The sequence below is a fragment of the Calliphora vicina genome, chromosome 4 (genome assembly GCF_958450345.1).
Source record: "Calliphora vicina chromosome 4, idCalVici1.1, whole genome shotgun sequence".
Taxonomy (NCBI): domain Eukaryota; kingdom Metazoa; phylum Arthropoda; class Insecta; order Diptera; family Calliphoridae; genus Calliphora; species Calliphora vicina.
In genome coordinates this window covers 119,644,391-119,665,903 of record NC_088783.1, presented here as the reverse complement: position 1 = coordinate 119,665,903, position 21,513 = coordinate 119,644,391, and the positions used below count along the sequence as shown (strand labels likewise).

The 21,513-nt window shown below is 26.4% G+C and overlaps 2 protein-coding genes across 2 annotated transcripts; both read left to right on the top strand.

The window, feature by feature from the left end:
• Nucleotides 1-1,363: 1,363 nt before the first annotated feature.
• On the top strand, nt 1,364-4,930 carry Nipsnap (nipsnap). The gene is made up of 7 exons (XM_065509069.1): nt 1,364-1,594; nt 2,330-2,411; nt 3,553-3,732; nt 3,799-3,967; nt 4,029-4,153; nt 4,211-4,353; nt 4,419-4,930. Exons 2-7 carry the CDS (start codon nt 2,362-2,364, stop codon nt 4,565-4,567), a joined length of 816 nt encoding a protein of 271 aa, XP_065365141.1. The 5' UTR covers nt 1,364-1,594; nt 2,330-2,361; the 3' UTR covers nt 4,568-4,930.
• A 462-nt stretch (nt 4,931-5,392) lies between these two features.
• On the top strand, nt 5,393-17,824 carry LOC135959214 (dual specificity mitogen-activated protein kinase kinase hemipterous-like). Its single transcript, XM_065510304.1, has 10 exons — nt 5,393-6,086; nt 7,815-8,308; nt 8,370-8,549; nt 9,814-10,034; nt 10,114-10,257; nt 11,272-12,035; nt 12,118-12,483; nt 13,783-14,568; nt 14,989-15,514; nt 16,779-17,824. Exons 1-10 carry the CDS (start codon nt 5,951-5,953, stop codon nt 16,915-16,917), a joined length of 3,756 nt encoding a protein of 1,251 aa, XP_065366376.1. The 5' UTR covers nt 5,393-5,950; the 3' UTR covers nt 16,918-17,824.
• Nucleotides 17,825-21,513: the final 3,689 nt, after the last annotated feature.

Sequence of the window (21,513 nt, the reverse complement as noted above, 5' to 3'; positions counted from 1 at the left end):
AAAGCTGCCATATACGAATTCCGATCCTATGGATCCTGCACATACCTCTATATGTTCTCGTATACTCGAAGGTACTTCCTGGCATAACTCGAGACACAGTTAAACTGTATAATGTCGAAGTTACGACGACTCCTTCGATAATATCCCAGGAGGATCATAATTATCCACTGGCCGGTAGCCTACAAGGATCCTTTCAACGTTTTGAGAACCTTGGTTTTACTTCACAATTTGTGCATGATTGCAGTACCATGAGCAAAGGTGACCCCCAAAATGCTGAAGAGTGTTGCCAAAGACTTCGTTCATGGTAGATGCAAGCCTTTTGCTTTGGTTAATCTTTGGGTAGATTATCTTCAAGCTGACAGCTAGCACCTTCAAACGTGCTTTGGTGTAAACTGCAATAGTCTGTAATAATATCTCTTAAATGGATTAGGAGTTATACTTTCTATTAGGATGTGAATTCAAAAGGTGAAGAGTCATATGTCTATGGATCATACAAATATAACAGATGTCAAATGGCATTAAACATGTTTGTGTTTATAAAAGTTTGAGGAAGTTAAGACAAGATATAGAAGAAGAGGTCAGAAGAAGTTTAAGAGAAAAGAACTGTTTTGGACCAGAAACGAAGATAAGTTAAAATGAGATCGAAAATATACAATCGCAGTCAGAAGGATATAGAGAGGTCAACGATTTGAAAACTAATGCTAAAAACGAGATCTATAGTTCCCTTGTGAACCAATAAATTCATTCAGCAGATCCAAACCAACCTCAGATAGATTAAAAAATCATTGAAAAACGAGCAATCCGTTGTATGTAATTGAAGATCTGGGCTGAATTACAGTGTTCGTGATCGAATGAGATATCGGTACCTTTTTAATACCTTTTTATTAGGAAAACTGGTAAAATCTTCAGTTAATTTAGGACAAAATATGTTATTTATAGGAGTATTCTATATTTTGCAAAGAATTTCCGTGACTTGTGTTGGTGGTCACATTAAACTACTTTTTAAAACTAAAAGTACCTTTTTATTAGGAAAACTGGTAAAGTCTTAAGTTAATTTAGGCTAAAATATGTTATTTATAGGACTATTCTATATTTTACAATGAATTTTCCATATTTTGCAATGAATTACCGTGACTTGTGTAGTTGGTCACATTAAACTAGTAAATATTATTTAAAACTAACGGTAAAAAGCTAATACAGTGTTGCAAAGTGTTTAGCTATAGTGGCGTTGCCAACTACTATTTTTGCACTTCATACATTTTGACACTTGTTATCAGCAGTTCGGCAAAATATAGCAAATGTCAGATAACCGCTTGCAATGCCTAATATGCAAATAAAATAAAAACAAAAATTAACGAAACGCAAAAGCAGAAAGACCGAAGAAAAGCAAATACATAAAAACGGCAGCAGCAGCAAAGTGTATTTTGCGAAAGTGAGGAATTTTTTTCTTTTTGTTACTTATTTTTTTAACAAAATTATATATATTGCGTTAAACAACACTAAAATAAAAACGATTTAGTAAAATTACTTTAATAATTTTTGTTCTATAACAACGATTTAAACATTTTGTTCTAAATTAATTATTTTTATTAAGGTAAGTGGTAAAGTAATTAAGATAATTTTCATATTTTTTATTGTTTAACCTAATACTAACTAGTTGAGTGCTTTTGGTTGCTAAATTGTTGTTTGTGTAATTTTATTTTAAAGACTTGAAAATGTAGATTAAAAAAACATGGAATCAAATCACTATTAAGATAAGCCTTGATTGTTAAAGTAAATTGAAAACAAAAAATATATATAAGTTCATACCTATTACTAGTAATTTGTTGTATTTGTTTGCTAATTAACAGCAGAAACCAAAAATAACTAGAAAAAATATTAAGAGACATTTATGAAAAACAATAACAACAACGCATTAAATTAAATTAAAAAAAAAACAAAAACATCTGTGCAATAAGAAAAAAAATTCATATATTTTGTGCATATATGTACAATGTACATAAATATGTATTTATATAAATAAATAATAATATATAGATATTATTTTTGACAGTTTGTTGTTTATTTTGCATTATGCAAAAAAGTGTTAATTAATATTCATTCATGTTTCTACGTTTTTTTCTGATATTCTTTTTTTACAATAAGCTAGTAGTAGTAGTGCATTCTTACACACTCACAAAAAGTAGAGCAAAGTAAACAGGTCACCTTGATTTATAAGCTAAAGGTCATTGCACATTCATTATTAAATTATTGTTTATAAAATGTTTATAATAATCCTTTATTTTAGTTAAACCTGATAATATAGAATTTATTTGATTTTCTTTTACAGCCTAAAACTATACTTCAAAAAATTCGCTTAAGATGTTAAAGCTAAAAAGTGTAGTAAACACATGCAACGCCACTGCATTGCGGTAAGTTAATAATGAACACAAAACAGCAAGTGGCAACGCCGTTGCGGCTGACATCAGCAAACCTTATTTTTATACCCTACACCTTCGTGAGAAGTTTATCATTCCGTTTGTAATTTCTACATTATTCATTACCGACCCTATAAAGTATATTCTGGATCCTTATAGTCGATTAAGCCATGTCCGTCTGTCTGTTGAAATCAATTTTCTGAAGACCCTGATATCTTCGGGATCCAAATCTTCAATAATTCTGTCAGACATGCTTTCGAGAAGTTTCCTATTTAAAATCAGCTGAGATATGAGGAAAAAACCAGGACGACCTCGATTTTTGACCTATATCTGGATTACAAAGTCATTAATAAACAATATGGATATCTAATGATAGATATTTCAAAGACCTATGCAATGACGTATATAAAACCATAGTAAGTTGGACCTACAATGGTTCAAAATCGGAAAAAATATTTTTTAACCCGAATTTTTTCTACTAAATATTAAAAAAAAAAATTGGAAAAAAAAAATTTTAAAATTTAAAAGAAAAAATTTTAAAATTAAAAAAAAAAAATTTTAAATTTAAAAAAAAAATTTTAAAATTTAAAAAAAAAATTTTTTTTTTTAAATTTAAAAAAAAAAATTTTAAAATTGAAAACAAAAAATTTTAAAATTAAAAAAAAAATTCGAAATTTTTTTCCAAAAAATTAAAAAACTGCAAAAAAATATTATTTTTTTTAAATAAAAATATTAAAAATTTTTATTTTGAAGTATAATTTGGTGAAGAGGATATAAGACTCGGCACAGCCGAATATAGCTCTCTTACTTGTTTTTTTTTATATTAACTTTTTATGAGCCATATTTGGGGGGTCATGAGCCAATCAGTCCCCATAAGAAATTCACGGTGTGTTTGTGTACTCATGTTGGTGTCATCTGGAGAGTGGCCGGATCTGTTCAATAAGTTTAACGAAACCCGGTTTAATTTAATTTCACTTAAAATTTCAAATACTTATGTTTCCTTAACTTAGTTTTGAAAATATTTTATAAAATTTAAGAATTATTAGTTAAACTTGGTTTAAATCTGTTTAACTAAACCCAGTTTAACCTGCGATTTATTTATTTAGTTAAACTTGCATTTTTCTCCCCTTTTAAGTTCCATTTCCACTACTGCTTCATTAAACGAATCGGATTCATGGTTTTCCAAATTATTGGTGCGTAAAATTGAACCCACCAAAGAGCCTCACAGTCGTATGTTAAGTGACAAAGAAATCATTTATGCTTTGCATACACACAATGTCAGGCCTGATTCAATGGCTGAATATTTAAATAACTAGTAAGTTTAACAAATTAAATATTAAATCAACAATTAGTTAATTCAATTCTTATAATTATAATATAGTAAAACCACTGTACAATTAATAAAAGATAAAAAAGCCAACTTATCATGTGATTTGATGGCTTCCTGGACCGTCCATGTAGGCGATATGGATCAATGTTTGCATTTATGGAAATATACGGGAGGTTTTGAGAAAATTGATATAGCCAAAGAAGATTTATGGCATGATAATGTAAGTTTTAATAATATTTTTACTTTTTTTTTCGAAATATTTTTTACCATTTTATTTAAAGGAATATATGAGCCTTATGAAAGAACGTTCCAAATTTTTAAGATCACGTCATTTGCAATATTTGTTGGCCTTTAGCTATTGGCCACAAATGGAAATGCGCAGCGGCAAAAATATCTATGAAATGCGGTAAGTTTAGTTACTTTTTTCTTTTGAACAAACTAAAAATATTTTTAAATTTTATAGTTCTTACCGCTTGAAACCTGGCACCATGATTGAATGGGGCAATAACTGGGCTCGTGCCATTAATTTCCGTAAACATAATAACGAAGCATTTGCTGGTTTCTTTTCGCAAATTGGTCGTCTCTATAATGTTCATCATATTTGGTGTAAGTTTTCATTAAACATTTTATTAAATTTTATGGTTATTTTTTTATAATTTTCAAAAAATTAGGTTATAAATCTTTGGCGGAACGCAAAGACACCCGTGAAGCTTCTTGGCGTTCCCCCGGCTGGGATGAATGTGTTGCTTATACCGTGCCATTAATTAGAGAAATGCACTGCCGCATTTTGGCTCCTACTGAATTTTCACCCACCCAATAAGATTTTTTGTTATGTTTTAATTTTTTTCTTTAATGTAGCAAATCATACAAACAAAAAAAAAACGCTGAAAAAATTACTAAATTTATTGCAATTTTTTAAAAGTGATCTTAGCTTCAACGAAACGCACATTTGATTTCATTTTTTATATTTAGTTTCTTTAAAATTATTGGTATATTAGTTTGCATACAACATATAAAAATAAAAATTGTTAAAAATATGAATAATAAAAAAATATTGTTAAAAAATCGATTGGCTTTAAAGGAAAACAACAACTTTGTTAATTTTTAAGAGTATAAAATTATGTATACATATGATAATAAACTGTTGAACAGCATTTATTAAAATATAAAAAAAATATATAAAGATTTTTTACAAAAATACCAAAAGAAAAAAAGAGTTTAACATTTTTTAAAGAATAATAATACATACTAGAACAACAACAACAACTTTGTAGGGAAAATTTGTTGCAATTTATTATATATTTTATTAGCCTAGTTTTCCACCATTCTTAATTCAAATACTATTTACTATACTTCCTACAAATACAACCCTGTATTAATTATATTATATAATATATAATACTACAAATAAGACATACAAACAACAAATGATTATTTCATTACTTTATTAGTTTTTTCAATACATAAATTTAGTTTTGCTGATTTTAATTTCCATGATTAATTTTATTACCCTAGTTCCCCACCATTCATATTGTTGTCAACACTTCCTTGAAATACAACCCTGTCTATATTATACCCATCTCAAGTTGGCAACGCCGTCATAATTTTTTCCTATATTTCACTTGTCATTCTATTTTATTCATAAAAATAAATTTTTTCCATTGAAAAGTGAAGTGTACATGAAAGAGTTATTGAATTTTTAATTTTTTTAATGGAAAAATTTACAAATTATTTATAACTTTTATAGAAAACTAAAGTTAAAAGTGTGTTTATTACAATGACATAAAACAAAATATATAAAATCCCTTTAAAACACATTAAAAATTGCAAGAGAAAAATTATATGGTTTTTTTTTGATTTTTTCCTACGGTCTTATACAAAGAACAAGAAGAAGACCAACGAACAACGACAGAAAGAAAATAAAGAAAGAAAAAAAAAATACAGGAGAAGAGGAGCGCCACCATTTAACGACATTTCATGTGTATTTAAGGTTTAGTTTTTTTCATTTGCCTCCTCTATACCTTACCTTTTAAATAAAACAAAAATTATAAAAAAAATAGAATTGTATTAAAGTTATTTAATCAATTAATCAAAAAGTGAAAATCTACAAAATTGTATAAAAAAAACACCGCCTTAAAAGTGGCTGGTATATGGTAAAACTAACAAACACTTGCACTACGCTAAACACTCCAACAGACACAAGATGGACACATCTATGGATACTATAACCTGTAAATTGCAGTCACTGGAAGAACGTTTGCAGGCTGAAAATGAATCCATTCTACCAAAAATGCCTCTTACCAGGCCAAATACCTTAGGACGTCCACAATTGACGGGCTGTAAGTATTAGAATAAAGAAATCTAATAAGAATATTAAATTGTTGATAAAAAATATTTTTGCATTTGATAAAAATGAAAGAAACAAGCAAAGATTTGAAAGAAAAAAGTATGTAGTGTAGTTTTGTTGTTATCATAAGAAGTAGATGGAGGGGGTGTTATGCTGCTTCTACACTTCAATCGCCTGTCATTTACATACATTCTCACCAACATACACATGTAGTTCTTTTGCTTTTGTTTTTTTCTCTTTTGGTTGTTTTTAATACTTCCACCACTTTTTTTAGCTGCTTCTTTTATTTCAATATATACTACAACTAACACCACCACCATCACCCACCCACCCTGTGCTAAATGTTTTTGCGAAAAAAAAGTAAATAAACAACAACAAAATCCGTCTCCCAATTTTTGTTTTGTTTGCTTTGTATTGAATTTCTTTTAACTTTTTGATAATGCTTTTTTTTCTTGTTTTCATTTTTCTGTGTGTGTTTGTTGGATCTTTTTGTTTGTTTTTTCTTTTCTTTTTTTTTAATTTCAATCAAACCACCAAACAGCCTATTGGAATTTTGTTTTTGATTTTTTGGTATTTCCGGAGTAATGTTTCTTTAATAACGTTGCTGTGGGTTGGTTGCTGTATTTAATATTTTTAACAAGGAAGAGGGAAATATGGAAAATATGAATGAAATATGAATGAAATATACCTACTTGTGCTTAAAGTTGAAATGTCAATAAACATTTCATGGCAGTTGTTATTATTTGGGTAAAAATAAAAAAGGTTAAAAAAAAGAATAAAATGTTGCAGTTCTTTCTTTAACATTTTAACATTTTTGTCTGCAATATAGAGAAACTTTTTGAACATTAATAAACTTAATATTTAACAATTAAGATAACTAAATAACTAAAAATAATAAATTTTAATTTCCTTAACATTTTCAGAGTTCAAATTTCAAAAATGCAGAAAAATCTTAAAATATTTAATTTTCTTCTAATTATTAATAATAATTAGGTATTTTTTCATCTCCTGCAATATTTTTTAAGTTTTCGAACATAAGTTCGAATTTTCGAACATTGAAAAAATTTCATATTTTCAATCCTTTTTTAATTTTGTTAATTAAAAAATAATGAATTAAATTTTTGTAGAAAATTTTGAAACTTCGAAATTCGAAAATTAAGAAAATTAAAGTGTTTTTCTTTTTATTATTTTATGATCTTAAGTAAATTATAAATTAAGACAAGTATGAACAAATTTTTTGTTAAACAATTTTTTTTTTGTGAAAAATTAAAAATAAATTTTAAAATTTTTTTTTTGTAAAAAAATTATTGTCCTTTTTCTTCTAGGACCTCTTATTAAGGATCAATGAGTGATTTTAGATTTTTCATATAAAAATCGATATTTGTTGGGAAAAATGAGTGATCACATATTATTGTCCTTTTTCTTCTAGGACCTCTTATTAACGATCTATGAGTGATTTTAGGTTTTTCATATAAAAATCCATATTTGGTGGGAAATATGAGTGATCACAGATTATTGTCCTTTTTCTTCTAGGACCTCTTATTAACGATTTATGAGTGATTTTAGATTTTTGATATAAAAAGCGATACATATTTGGTAAGAAATATGAGTGATCACAGATTATTGTCCTTTTTTCCTCTAGCATCTTTTATTAACGATTTATGAGTGATTTTAGATATTTTTTTTTATAATTTAAAATGTTGCCTTATTATCCTTCCAGTGGACAACATACCAAATCGTCCCAACATGACAAATCGCACCAATATGACATTGGCTTTCGCAAAGCCCTCTGGACCTGCCGCTGAATCTGAAACAGATAAGAAACTGAAAAAAATCCACAAACAAACCGGTATTCTAACAATCAACGATCACAAATACCACTCCGACATTAAAGATCTCGAACATTTGGGTGATCTGGGCAATGGCACCAGCGGGAATGTTGTGAAAATGCGCCACAAACCCAGCAATACCATAATTGCGGTGAAACAAATGCGACGTACGGGCAATTCGGAAGAGAATAAACGGATACTAATGGATTTGGATGTAGTTTTAAAATCACACGACTGCCAATATATAGTACAATGTTTGGGTTGTTTTGTTACGGATGCAGATGTTTGGATATGCATGGAATTGATGTCGATGTGTTTTGATAAGTTATTGAAACTGTCGAAGAAACCAGTGCCAGAGAGCATACTGGGGAAGGTGACTGTGGCGGTATGTAGAAAATGAGTTTTTTTTCATGGAAATACTTTATTTTTTTGTTTTCTTATTGCAGACGGTAAAAGCTTTGTCTTATTTGAAAGAGAAACACGGTGTTATACATCGTGATGTGAAACCTTCAAATATTTTAATAGATGAACGTGGCAATATAAAATTATGTGATTTTGGTATTAGTGGACGTTTGGTGGACTCAAAGGCGGCCACTAGATCAGCTGGTTGTGCGGCTTATATGGCGGTAAGTGGATTGCAAATGAAATTAGAAAGTTTTTTCCAAATATTTTTTTATCAAAATTAATTAAATAAAAATTCGAAAAATTTCAATTTTTTTTTTGAATTTTTAAAATATTTTTTTTTCGTAAATAAATTTTATTAAAATTGATTTTTTTTTAAATTTTCTGAAATTAAAAAAAATATAAAATTTTCAATATTTTTTTTTATAAAAAAATTTATTTTTTTTATAAATTTGTTTGAACTCGAAATTATTATTTTTCAATAAATTAAATATTTTTCATAAATAAAATAAACTGTTTTTAAATATTCTGAAACTATTTCTGATCTTTCGAATTTATGTTTTAATTTCTTTTCATTAAAAAATAATTAATTTCAATTTTCTTGAACATTTTCAATGTTCGAATTCCGAAAATGCAGGAAAATCTTAAAATTTTTATTTTTTTTTCTACTCCTGCAACATTTTTTAAGTTTTCGAACTTAAGTTCGAATTTTCGAATATTGAAATAATTTCATATTTTTAATGTTGTTTACTAGAAAATAATAAATTAAATTCTTTTTGAAAATTTTGAAAGTTCGAAATTAGAAAATGCAGGAAAATTAATGTTTTATTCTTTTTATTTTATTTATTTATAATAATAAGTTATTTTTCTAGCTTCTGCAATATTTTTTAAGTTTTCGAACATAAGTTCGAATTTTCGAACATTGAACAAATTTGATATTTTTAATGTTTATTTAAAAAAAATTTTTTTTTAAATGTTTTTTTATGCTTTTTATTCTATATATAATGAGTTATTTTTCTAGCTTCTGCAACATTTTTTGAAGTTTTCGAACATAAGTTTGAATTTTCGAACATTGAAAGAATTTCATATTTTTAATCATTTTTAATATTGTTTATTAAAAAGTAACAAATTACATTTTTTGAAGTTTTCGAACATAAGTTTGAATTTTCGAACATTGAAAAAATTTCATATTTTTAATCATTTTTAATATTGTTTATTAAAAAGTAACAAATTAAATTTTTTTGGAAAATTTAGAAAGTTCGAAATTCGAAAATGCAGGAAAATTATTATTTTTTTCTTTTTTTATAATAATAAATTATTTTTCTAGCTTCTTCAACATTTTTTGAAGTTTTCGAAATTAAATTCAAATTTTCGAACATTAAAAAACGGTCATATTTTTATATATATTGAGATCAAAATTTATAAAAATTGCAGGAAAATCTCTTGAATTTATTAAAATGTATTCTTAAAATTTTATTTTGATTTCAGCCTGAACGTATCGACCCCAAAAAACCAAAGTATGATATACGTGCCGATGTTTGGTCTTTGGGCATAACACTGGTGGAATTGGCCACGGCCCGTTCGCCCTATGAAGGCTGTAATACCGACTTTGAAGTATTGACAAAAGTTTTGGAATCAGATCCGCCACGTTTGCCCGATGATGATAAATTTCATTTTAGTATTGAATTTCATGAATTTGTTAGTAAATGGTAGGTTTTCTGAAAAAAATAAAAACATTTCTAAACTAGTATTGGGTTATATGTTGTGTAAATTTAAATTTCTTTGCAGTTTAACAAAAAATCATAATTTACGACCTAAATATCCTCAACTATTAGAACTAGATTTTATAAAATATTATGAAATAGCTGAGGTGGATATACCCTATTGGTTTAAATCTGTGGTAGATTCGGTGGGCATTAAAACTCAACGTAGGCAAGTATATTTTTGTTAAACAATTTTTTAAATTTCATTGAGTTAAACCAGAAACAAAATAAAGAAAATTTAATACAACTTTTGCTTGCCTATTTTTTTTATTTATTAATTTGAATACTTATTTTGTTTTTTATTTACTTTACTATACCTGCTAAACTTTTTTTAAACTAATTCTAAAAAAAATCTTTGAAATTTTTAATTTTCTTTTCATATATAACGTACTAAAACTTTTGGTTATGATGATTTTGTAAAATTTGTTTAATTTAATTAAACTTTTATTTTTTTTTGTTATTTTTTTATTTTTTATTAATCTTTTTATTTGTAGGTAACTTAAAACCTTAAACAATACCATACAAAAAAAATCTTTAAATTCCCCCCTACAATAAAAACAAACAAATTTAAAGAAAACTTTAAAATTTTATTACAAAAACAAAAAAAGAAATTATCGAAAAAAAACATAAAACATTATCATACAAAATAAAAGAAAATTATAAACTGTTACAAACAATTTTATAAAAAATAAACTTTCATGAAACTACTCTCCCCACCCCCCGTAAGTATTACACTTGTTTTGTTTATTTCTTTCATTTATTTAAACCATGTCACAAAAAACACCAACTACTTTTTGTTTAAATCAACACAAAAATGTGGTAATTGTTAACAACATTCCAGACATCTTATTTATAGAGAATTTGTTACTAATATTTACAAATTTAATTTAATTGAATTTAATTAACCTGCATGTTTCATTTTCATTTTTTACTAAAAAGCATGATTTTCAAAACTTTTTTTTTAGAGATTTTATTATTAAAAACAGAAATATTTCGGCAGTAAAGCTTATACAGAGCATTCCCTAGGAAAGAGTTGCTTAAATCAAAAAACCTTAAAATCAAAAAAATCAACTTTTATATCATCTGTATCTTAAAAAAAACGCCACCTAAATGTTTGTGTATTCATTGCAGCTCAATTGTAAAATAATAATTAAATTCAAATGTTTTTGCTTATCAATTTTAGAACTCAAATACCGACATCAACACCAGCTACATATGATGCTACAAAACATCATTATAAACATCCTATAACCGCATTAGCCTCAACATCCAATATAAACTCGGCATCCTCGTTAATGGGAGCAACAACTACAGCAACAACGACAACAATGACAATAAATGCTTTAACAAAACAAACGCAATCACAAATACCCAGTTATCATGGCGGCGGTGGTGGTGGTGTTGGCATGGGTTTGGAACACTATCAACAACGCCAGCAGCAGCAGCAGCAACAACGTTCAAATAGTTTCAAACAACATCAACAGCACCCACAACATCATCATCAGCAACAACGTCATCAGCAGCAACCATCTCAACTACCTCAAACTTTAAATCAATACAACAACATTAGCAGTAATACAATAATACCCACAACATTAGCAGCAGCCACAATAAATAATTATCAGGGATCATTTCAACAAGGCAACAATAATAGTAAATTAAATGCTGGCAATAGCGCTGGTGGTGGTGGTGGTGGCAGCAGTGGCGGTAGTAGTAGTTATAATACTGGTTCCGGCAGTAGCTCAGCTACCAGTTCTAGTCCCTTATCACCGCCTAGTGTTTCTTACAATCTCAACAAAGACGATTCGAAATTAGTGAATGAAATGAATAAATTGTATCGTAAATCACCATTTATGCAAAAGAAATTTAATGGCTCCTCCTTCAATCGCTACAATTCATCGCCAGGCGATGAAAGTCCCAAAAAGGAATCGGTTTTGTCTACAATAGGTACAAAAAAAAAACACTTTCTCCTCAAAACTAACAAATTTCATTAAAATTACAACCAAAAATGTATTATTTTTCTCTATAGGTCACTCTATATTACGCAATTTGACCACCTCCCCTTTCAGTCAAAAGAAAAACACACCCAATGTTCAACCAAATCAAATCGATCCCTTGTGGCGTATGCCCACCACCCAAGATGTTTCTTTAGCTTTTGATACGTGTGATGCTACGAATACTTCTCCTACCAGTGTTTTGAACCCCTTTGAACATACCGAGTCGCCTGCTTTGCAGCGCAAAAGGTTTCAAGTGGGCAATGATAATAAGACAAATATGACGGCTGCCAAGAAAACCTCAATGGAGTCGGAGAAGCAGGAAAATAAACCCTCTATGATACCGCTAACCAAAAATGAGGCACAGCCACAACGTGTTCCAGGCAATCATAGTCCTTTAGGTAAATATGAAACTATATTCTTGGAGATGTTCCGGAACTAGACACCTTTTTTTTCCTACAAATAGCTTTTGTAGAATTTAATACTATTTTTTTTGTAAATAGTATTAAATTTTACAAAGTTTTTATTAAAATGTATTAAACGTGTTATGGTGATTTCATAATTATACATTTTACACAATTTAAAAATAGTAGTAAAAATACTACTTTTTTACAAAAGTCTGAAATTTATTACTTTTTTTCTATGGAAATTTTTTTATAAAAATTACTATTCAAGAAGATAATATTTTTATATTTATTTTCCAACAAATATTATTTTTTTTTACTACTTTTTTTGAAAATAGTATTAAATTTTGCAAAATTTTTTTTAAAATATATTAAACGTGTTGTGCTGATTTTAAAATGATACCTTTTTATTATTTAAAAAATAGTAGTAAAAATACTACTTTTTTACAAAAGTCTGAAATTTATTACTTTTTTTGTATGGAAAATTATTAATAAAAATTAGGTTTTTAGAATAAAATATTCTTACATTTATATTCCTACAAATATTAATTTTTCCTACTACTTTTTTTTAAAAAAAGTTGTAAATTCTTCAAAATTTTTATTAAAATGTATTAAATATGTTATGCTGATTTTAAAATGATAAATTTTATTTATTTTAAAAATAGTAGTAAAATACTACTTTTTTAAAAAATTCTCAAATTTATTACTTTTTTTGTATGGAAAATTATTGATAAAAATTACTATTCAAGAAGATAATATTTTTATATTTATTTTCCAACAAATATTAGTTTTTTCTACTACTTTTTCTGAAAATAGTATTAAATTTTGCAAATTTTTTGTTAAAATATATTAAACGTGTTGTGCTGATTTTAAAATGATAAATTTTATTTATTTAAAAAATAGTAGTAAAAATACTACTTTTTTAAAAAAGTCTCAAATTTATGACTTTTTTTGTATGGAAAATTATTGCTACAAATTTGGTTTTTAGATTATAATATTTTTACATTTATATTCCTACAAATATTAAATTTTGCTACTACTTTTTCTGAAAAAAGTAGTAAATTCTGCAAAATTTGTATTAAAATGTATTAAACATGTTATGCTGATCTTAAAATGATATATTTTATGAATTAAAAAAATGGTAGTAAAAATACTACTTTTTTAAAAAAGTCTCAAATTTATTAATTTTTTCAATGGAAAATTATTGCTAAAATTTTGTTATCAAGGAAATAATATTTTTTTCCTACAAATAGTGATTTTTCTTTTTTTTAATTTATCAATATTTTTCTTTTATAGTTCTTCAACGATTTTATCATCAACAAAATCAATTGCGTGAAAAAGAATTGGAACGTCAACATCATTATTCGAATGTCTATAGTAAACATTCACCTTCGGATGCCACAAATCCATTTCATACGAATTTCTATCAAACAACATCGTCATCATCATCATCACCCCAACAGCTAGAACACCACCAACAGCAACAACACAATTCCCATATACCCATTGCCTCGACCTCAACTCTATCATCGTATTCAACATCTAGTCAATCATCAACACAATCTTCACAATGCTCACAAATTGGTGGTGAACGCAGCAGCGTTGGCGGTAGTGGTGGTGGTGGTGGTGATGCAATTTCTTCAACAACAGCAGCAACAAATCAAGGACCAAGAAGTTTACCTTTAACCCTTAGTGAAGCAAAAACTTGCTCGCCCACATCGCCAAATACTTTAGGTTTTGGTACTACCACAACATCACCCACAGCCCATTTGCAATATCAGCCACTGCCTCAACAATATCTAAATAATGCAACTACACCCCCTTATGGGGGTGGTGGTGTTGGCGTTGGTGTTATGATGCGTAACTCAAGATCCCCTGCCACCTCACCCGAAACTATGTCAGACTCAGCGGTCTTAACAAAGCATCAACAGAATCCCAGAATGATGAATGTCACAAGTCCTACGGTTACAAAATTAAGTAAATTATATAATCAACGTTCTGGCTCTGCAGCAGCCTCCTTGGCCAATGCTAATACCGCTTCTGCAGCAGCCTGTAAAGAGAATAATTTCAAACCCGAAAGTGGTAAGTTGTGGTTTATTGTTTGCTTTTATATTACTATTCATTAAATGCTTGGTTTTTATATGCTTTAACTGCACTTAAACACTTTTTTATTTACTTTTATATTTCATCACACATTCACACTTACAAATATATTTATATTTTTCTTTTTTTCCCCTGCTCACTCATAACATTTACCAAAAAAAACAAAAAAAAACAAACTGCATCTTATTTGCACTTATAAACTACTTCTTTGCATCTTTGTTTGAACGTCTGCTCTCTGCTCTGCTCTGTTCTCTCTCTATTTTGTGTGTGTGCCACCCATATGAAACAAAATACAAAAAAAAATATGAACAAAAAACATTTTTTTAAAACATTATGCTACTCATTATGCGCTGTTGTGTTGTGTTCTGTTGTGTGTGTTTGCTTTTGAAAATGCTTTAGGCTGGTTTAATACTTTGGCGGGTGCTATGAAACGCCAGTTATCAAATTATGTTAAATCACAAACCAATAATAATTCTCCAACTTCAAACTCAGCTACATCACCCACAAATGGCCTCACCACAAACGTCGGCCACGATATGACAAACGAACGCAAGGCCCAACTGTATTATCGCACCATGTCCTGCGGCAGCAGTAGTTCCGGCAATAGTCAGACCACATCACCCTCTACGGAAACCTGCAAGGCAGGTGTGTCAGAGGGCTTTCAGGAAGGTTCTAGTGCGGCCGGTTTCATACGACGTTATGCGGCCACTGGAGGAGCGGGTTCAAATGTTAATAGCGGTGGTCCCAGTTCGTCTTTGCCTGCCACCCATACACCTGCTCATATTTTGGCGAATTTAGATCGCCGGCATCGTTCGCCAGATCCACCACCACGCTATAATAGGGGTCAGTCGCCACTTTTGTTGCGTAAAAATATTTTAGAATTAAGTGGCCAGCCACCAGGCACTTCACCCATGTTGAACAGAAGGTAAGTTAGATTTAATTATATAAATTTGTAAAATTTCTACTACTCTTTTATAAAAAAGTATGTACCAAATTTCTAAAATGTTTATTAAAATCTATTAAACATGTTATGGTGATTTTAAAATTATAATTTTTAACTATTTAAAAATTAGTAGTAAAAATACTACTTTTTGAAAAAGTATTAAATTTGCAAGTTTTTTCTATGGAAAACTATTGCTAAAAATTAGGTTTTAATAAAATATTATTTTTATATTTATTTTCCTACAAATACAATTTTTTCTACTACTATTTTTATGAAAGGTAGCAAATTCTGAAAAAATTTTATTAAAACCTATTAAAAATGTTATGGTGATTTAAAAATGATACATTTTAATTATTTAAAAAATAGTAGTAAAAATACTACTTTTTGAAAAAAGTATTAAATTGCAAGATTTTTTCTATGGAAAACTATTGCTAAAAATTAGATTTTAATAAAATATTATTTTTATATTTATTTTCCTACAAATCAAATTTTGTCTACTACTTTTTTATGAAAGGTAGCAAATTTTGTAAAATTTTTATTAAAATCTATTAAACATGTTGTGGTGATTTAAAAATGATACATTTTAATTATTTAAAAAATAGTAGTAAAAATACTACTTTTTGAAAAAAGTATTAAATTTTCAAGTTTTTTCTATGGAAAACTATTGCTAAAAATTAGGTTTTAATGAAATAATATTTTTATATAAATTTTCCTAAAAATCATATTTTGTCTACTACTTTTTTTGTGAAAAGTAGTAAATTCTGTAAAATTTGTATTAGAATTTACTAAACATGTTATGGTGATTTAAAAATGATACATTTTAACTATTTAAAAAATAGTAGTAAAAATACTACTTTTTGAAAAAAGTATTAAATTTGCAAATAGTTTTCTATGGAAAACTATTGCTAAAAATTAGGTTTTAATAATATAATATTTTTATATTTATTTTCTTACAAATCAAATTTTTTCTACTACTATTTTTATGAAAGGTAGCAAATTTTGTAAAATTTTTATTAGAATTTACTAAACATGTTATGATGATTTAAAAATTATACATTTTAATTATTTAAAAAATAGTAGTAAAAATACTACTTTTTGAAAAAAGTATTAAATTCATAATTTTTTAAGGAAAACTATTGCTGAAAATTAGATTTCAAGGAAATCAATCAGTCAAACGTTTATTTTCCTATATTTTTTTAAAAAATTATTAAAATTTTATAAAATATTTCATTATTTGTGTTTACAGATTTGTTAATGCTTCACCACCTTTGCCGCCACCCCGGCGTGGTTCGGAAAGTGTGCCCGGCTCGCCACAACATTTTCGCACACGCATCCACTATACACCCGAACCACAAAGGCGTGTTTATCGTACTATAGATCAATGAGTAGCACTGCAAATAATGGTTATGTGATATTGGTATGGATTTGTTGATGATGATAATGCTAAGGCCGGCGACACTACCACCAACACCAACACCGCAACCTCTGCGACAAACGAAGAAAATCTAACAAATTTTGATTTCGATGGATCCTCATCGTCTACAACAGCCAGAGATTTTCTAGAGGCTACGGGCGGTATGCGCAGTTTCAGTCACAGTGGTAGTGTTACAGAACGTTTGGATGCTATGATCTCTTCTTCGAGAAGTGGTGTAGCCGGAGTGGAGGAAGTAGATTGTATACCAGCTTCCGCACCAGCATTTTCATCGTTATCTTTGGATGCCGACGATATGGATACGGCTCGTATGCGTCGTGCTAAATATTGGTTACAAAAGTAGCAGCTTATTTTCCCTGTATAGATAAACAATATGTTTATTTTGTTTTCAGCCACAATTTATCCACAATGTGTATTGTTTGGTATTTAAAGTTGTTGGTAAGTTTTTGTTTTTGCTACTAAACTATACAGATAAACTCCAAACAAGACTTCATAACTGGAGTTACAATATTTGGTTTAAAACCTTTGAAAATAATGAACGAACCCTATTTGATAAACTGCTTTATATTTAAGCAAGAAAATTATAATTATAAAGAAATTTAACTGCTCCCCCTTTAAAAAAAAGTATATAAAACACCAAAAAACAAACAAAAAATAAAAAAAATAAAGCAATATTTATCATAAAAAAACAAGAAAATATTTATAAAAACAAACCATATTAGAACCAAACAAAAAATTAATATTATAGAAAAACAAAGAAAGAAAAGTTTAAGAAAAAAGAATTAACACTAAAATTATGCAATATGTTATTTATCTTTTTACTCTTTATATAAACAAAAAAAAAACAAAATATAAAGTATAAATTATTTAATTATGAATATATTATATACAATACCATAAAATTTTAGGATTTGTTGTTGCTGCTAAACATGTTTTCGTTTCGTTTTTGTTTTTAAAATACAAAAAAAAAAGTTCCTTGTGGTTAAATTGTTAAAGGTTATTTAATACTTAATAAAATATTAAATAATCCTTGACAATTTTATATATGTATATGTTTGTTTGGCAACATAAAAATACAATTATTTAAGACTTGTTTTTGCCCTCTGCTAATTTTCAATTTTCTTTGTTTTTTATTTAAACTAAACTGACTGAATAATTTTAATTTATATATTTTTAAAACTTAACAAAAAAAAAAAAAAAACAATATAATACCTTAAAAAAAGAAAACTATTAAGTAAAAGTTACAATTCTAAAACAAAAACTCTTTACAAAAATGACAATCTTAAACTTGACTCCTTTAGATTTTGTTTCCCTATTCGTCGTTTACTTCTTAAGTTTATAACAAACAAAAAAAAAAAAATCAAATTTTATATATTTTTTGTTTATAATTTATACTCTTTATAGTCTGTGCTTTTTCTAAAAAAAGTATAAATTTAAGTGAATCAGTTTGTAAAACCTCAACTTAAAAAATTTCCAGAAAAAAAAAACCGAAAATAAAAACACAAAAATAAATAAATAGTTTTGATATAATATAATCGAAAGTAGACCACTACTCTAATGTATTTAAATTATTATAATAATTATAATTATATAAACAATACATAAACAAAAAAAAATATTTAAATTAAAAACAATCCAAAACATTTATAACAAAAAGTATAAGGAATAAAACTCTCCCCCCTACTTAGATTTCTCTTTGGTATTTAATTGTATATATTGTTATATACGATATAATAATAGTACATATAATAATTATAAAATGCTATGTAAAAAAGAAATACAACAACAACAAAAGAAAAAAAAACGATTAAACAAAATTACAAAAAAACACTCTTATAAATATAATAATGAAAGTACTAAAAATTTTAGTACAAACAAAATAATAATTATGGAAAAAAAACAAAATAAAATATTCATTCAGAAAACGAAAATATAAACAATTTTTTTTTTATTTCAAATTACTCTCATCTCATAATTTTAAATCATGGAAAATCCAGGAAACCAAACTACAAACTAATCTTTTAGAATTATAAATATTTATAGTTTTCGAAATTTAAAAAATCTTGGATTTTTATAATTTTGATAAGATTTTTCAATAATGAGTTTTACTTACTTTTTAATTTGTTCGAAAATTTGTACTTAAATTCGAATAATATTTTTGAATCTCAAATGATTTTTTTTGATAAAAAACTAATATTTTCGAATATTCATTTTTCAACACTTAATGAATTTTTTGATAAAAATTCTTATTTTTTGTTAATCTAAATAAATTTTCAATATTTTGCAACATGTTCGAAAATTTGAACTTGATTCAAATTTTTTCGAATATCAATTTTTCAACCTTATATGAATTTTTTGATAAAAAAACATATTTTTTGTTAAAATAAATAAATTTTCAATATATTTCAACATGTTCGAAAATTCGAACTCAATTTCGAATTTCTTCGAATATCAATTTTTAAACCCTAAATGAATTTTTTGATAAAAAAAAACTTATTTTTTTGTTAAAATAAATAAATTTTCAATATATTTCAACATGTTCGAAAATTCGAAATTAATTTCGAATACCAATATATCAAGCGAAAATAAATTTTTTGCTGAAATAATTTTTTTTGTTAATATAAATAAATTTACAATATTTTTCAACATGTTCGAAAATTCGAACTCAATTTCGAATTTTTTCGAATATTAATTTATTAACTCTAAATGAATTTTTAATACAAAAAAACTCTTTTTTTTTTAAATATAAATTATTTTGAAACATTTTTCGAAATTTCGAAATTGAAATCGATTTTTTTCGAATATACATTTTTCAACGCTAATGAATTCTTTCTTAAAAAAAATATTTTTTGTTAATCTAAATAAATTTCTAACATTTTTCTAAATGTTCGAAAATTCGAACTTGAAATTTTTCGAATTTCAATTTTTTAACCCTAAATTAATTTTTTTTATTATTTTTTGCTAAAATAAATAAATTTATAATATTTTTCAACATGTTCGAAAATTTGAACTTAATTTCGAATACATTTATCAAGCGAAATCAAATTTTTTGACGAATTAACGTATTTTTTGTTAATATAAATAAATTTACAATATTTTTCAACATGTTCGAAAATCCGTACATAATTGAATTTTTTCGAATATACATTTTTCAAGCCTAAATAATTTTTTTTGTATAAAAAACATATTTTATATTAAAATAAATAAATTTTCCATATTTTTTAACATGTTCGAAAATTCCAACTTAATTTCGAATTTTTTCGAATACCAATATATCAAGCGAAAATAAATTTTTTGCTGAAATAAATTTTTTTTGTTAATATAAATTACAATATTTTTCAACATGTTCGAAAATTCGAACACAATTTCGAATTTTTTCGAATATTAATTTATTAAGTCTAAATGAATTTTTTAATAAAAAAAACGTTTTTTTTTTAAATTTAAATCAGTTTGAAACATTTTTCAACATGTTCGAAAATTCGAACTTGAAATCGAATTTTTTTGAATATACATTTTTTAACGCTAATGAATTCTTTGTTAAAAAAAACATATTTTTTGTTAATATAAATAAATTTACAATATTTTTCAACATGTTCGAAAATTCGAACACAATTTCGAATTTTTTCGAATATTAATTTATTAAGTCTAAATGAATTTTTTAATAAAAAAAACGTTTTTTTTTAAATTTAAATCACTTTGAAACATTTTTCAACATGTTCGAAAATTCGAACTTGAAATCGAATTTTTTTGAATATAAATTTTTTAACGCTAATGAATTCTTTGTTTAAAAAAACATATTTTTTGTTAATATAAATAAATTTACAATATTTTTCAACATGTTCGAAAATTCGAACTTAATTTCGAATGTTTTCAAATATAATTTTCAAATTTGATAAATTTTAATAAAAAAATGGGAAATAAATAATTAGAAAATTGTTATAAATTCGTGGCCGCAGAGATTGTGGCATTCCATATCGAGCAATAAATGTAAAACATATTTGGGGGATTCAAACGTCGTATTGTCATAATGTCCTAAAATATTTTTTTAGTTTAAACAAATTTTTGTTGGGTTTCAAACAGAAATGTTATAAACTAATAATACTTTTTGAACTATGTTTATTGGTTTGTCATAAAATATTACTTTTTTTGTTTGCAGCACATCAAGAATTTGTTTAAACTAAAAAAATATTTTAGGACATTATGACAATACGACCTAATAGGAGACCGTTTGAATACCATAATTGTAATTTCGTTATAGATCGCGAAATCTATAATTCTCTAGTTTTTAAACAAATCACAATTTTTTCAATGTTCCTATACATAACATAATTCATTGAAGCTAATAAATGGAGTTACACTTATTTGCAACATGAATTCCCTTTAAAAGGGTTATGGGGAAATGTTTGAAAATGTTTTTTTTTATTTCATTAGTTTTATTTTGGTTTCTGTTAAAATGTTTTCAAATTTCATTATTTTTCTTCAATTGTTTTTATAAATTTAATTAAATTTGCTTAATTTTGTTGCCGTTCCTTCTAATTCAAACTAAATT

What these genes read in the sequence shown, in the direction of transcription:
- LOC135959214 (XM_065510304.1), top strand. Translation starts at nt 5,951, where the DNA reads ATGGACACATCTATGGATACTATAACCTGTAAATTGCAGTCACTGGAA. An exon ending in GTTGTGCGGCTTATATGGCG is followed by an intron (nt 8,550 to 9,813) that starts GTAAGTGGATTG and finishes TTTTGATTTCAG; the next exon opens with CCTGAACGTATCGACCCCAA. An exon ending in TCACCCATGTTGAACAGAAG is followed by an intron (nt 15,515 to 16,778) that starts GTAAGTTAGATT and finishes TTGTGTTTACAG; the next exon opens with ATTTGTTAATGCTTCACCAC.
- Nipsnap (XM_065509069.1), top strand. Translation starts at nt 2,362, where the DNA reads ATGTTAAAGCTAAAAAGTGTAGTAAACACATGCAACGCCACTGCATTG. An exon ending in GCTGAATATTTAAATAACTA is followed by an intron (nt 3,733 to 3,798) that starts GTAAGTTTAACA and finishes ATTATAATATAG; the next exon opens with TAAAACCACTGTACAATTAA. An exon ending in AAAAATATCTATGAAATGCG is followed by an intron (nt 4,154 to 4,210) that starts GTAAGTTTAGTT and finishes TAAATTTTATAG; the next exon opens with TTCTTACCGCTTGAAACCTG.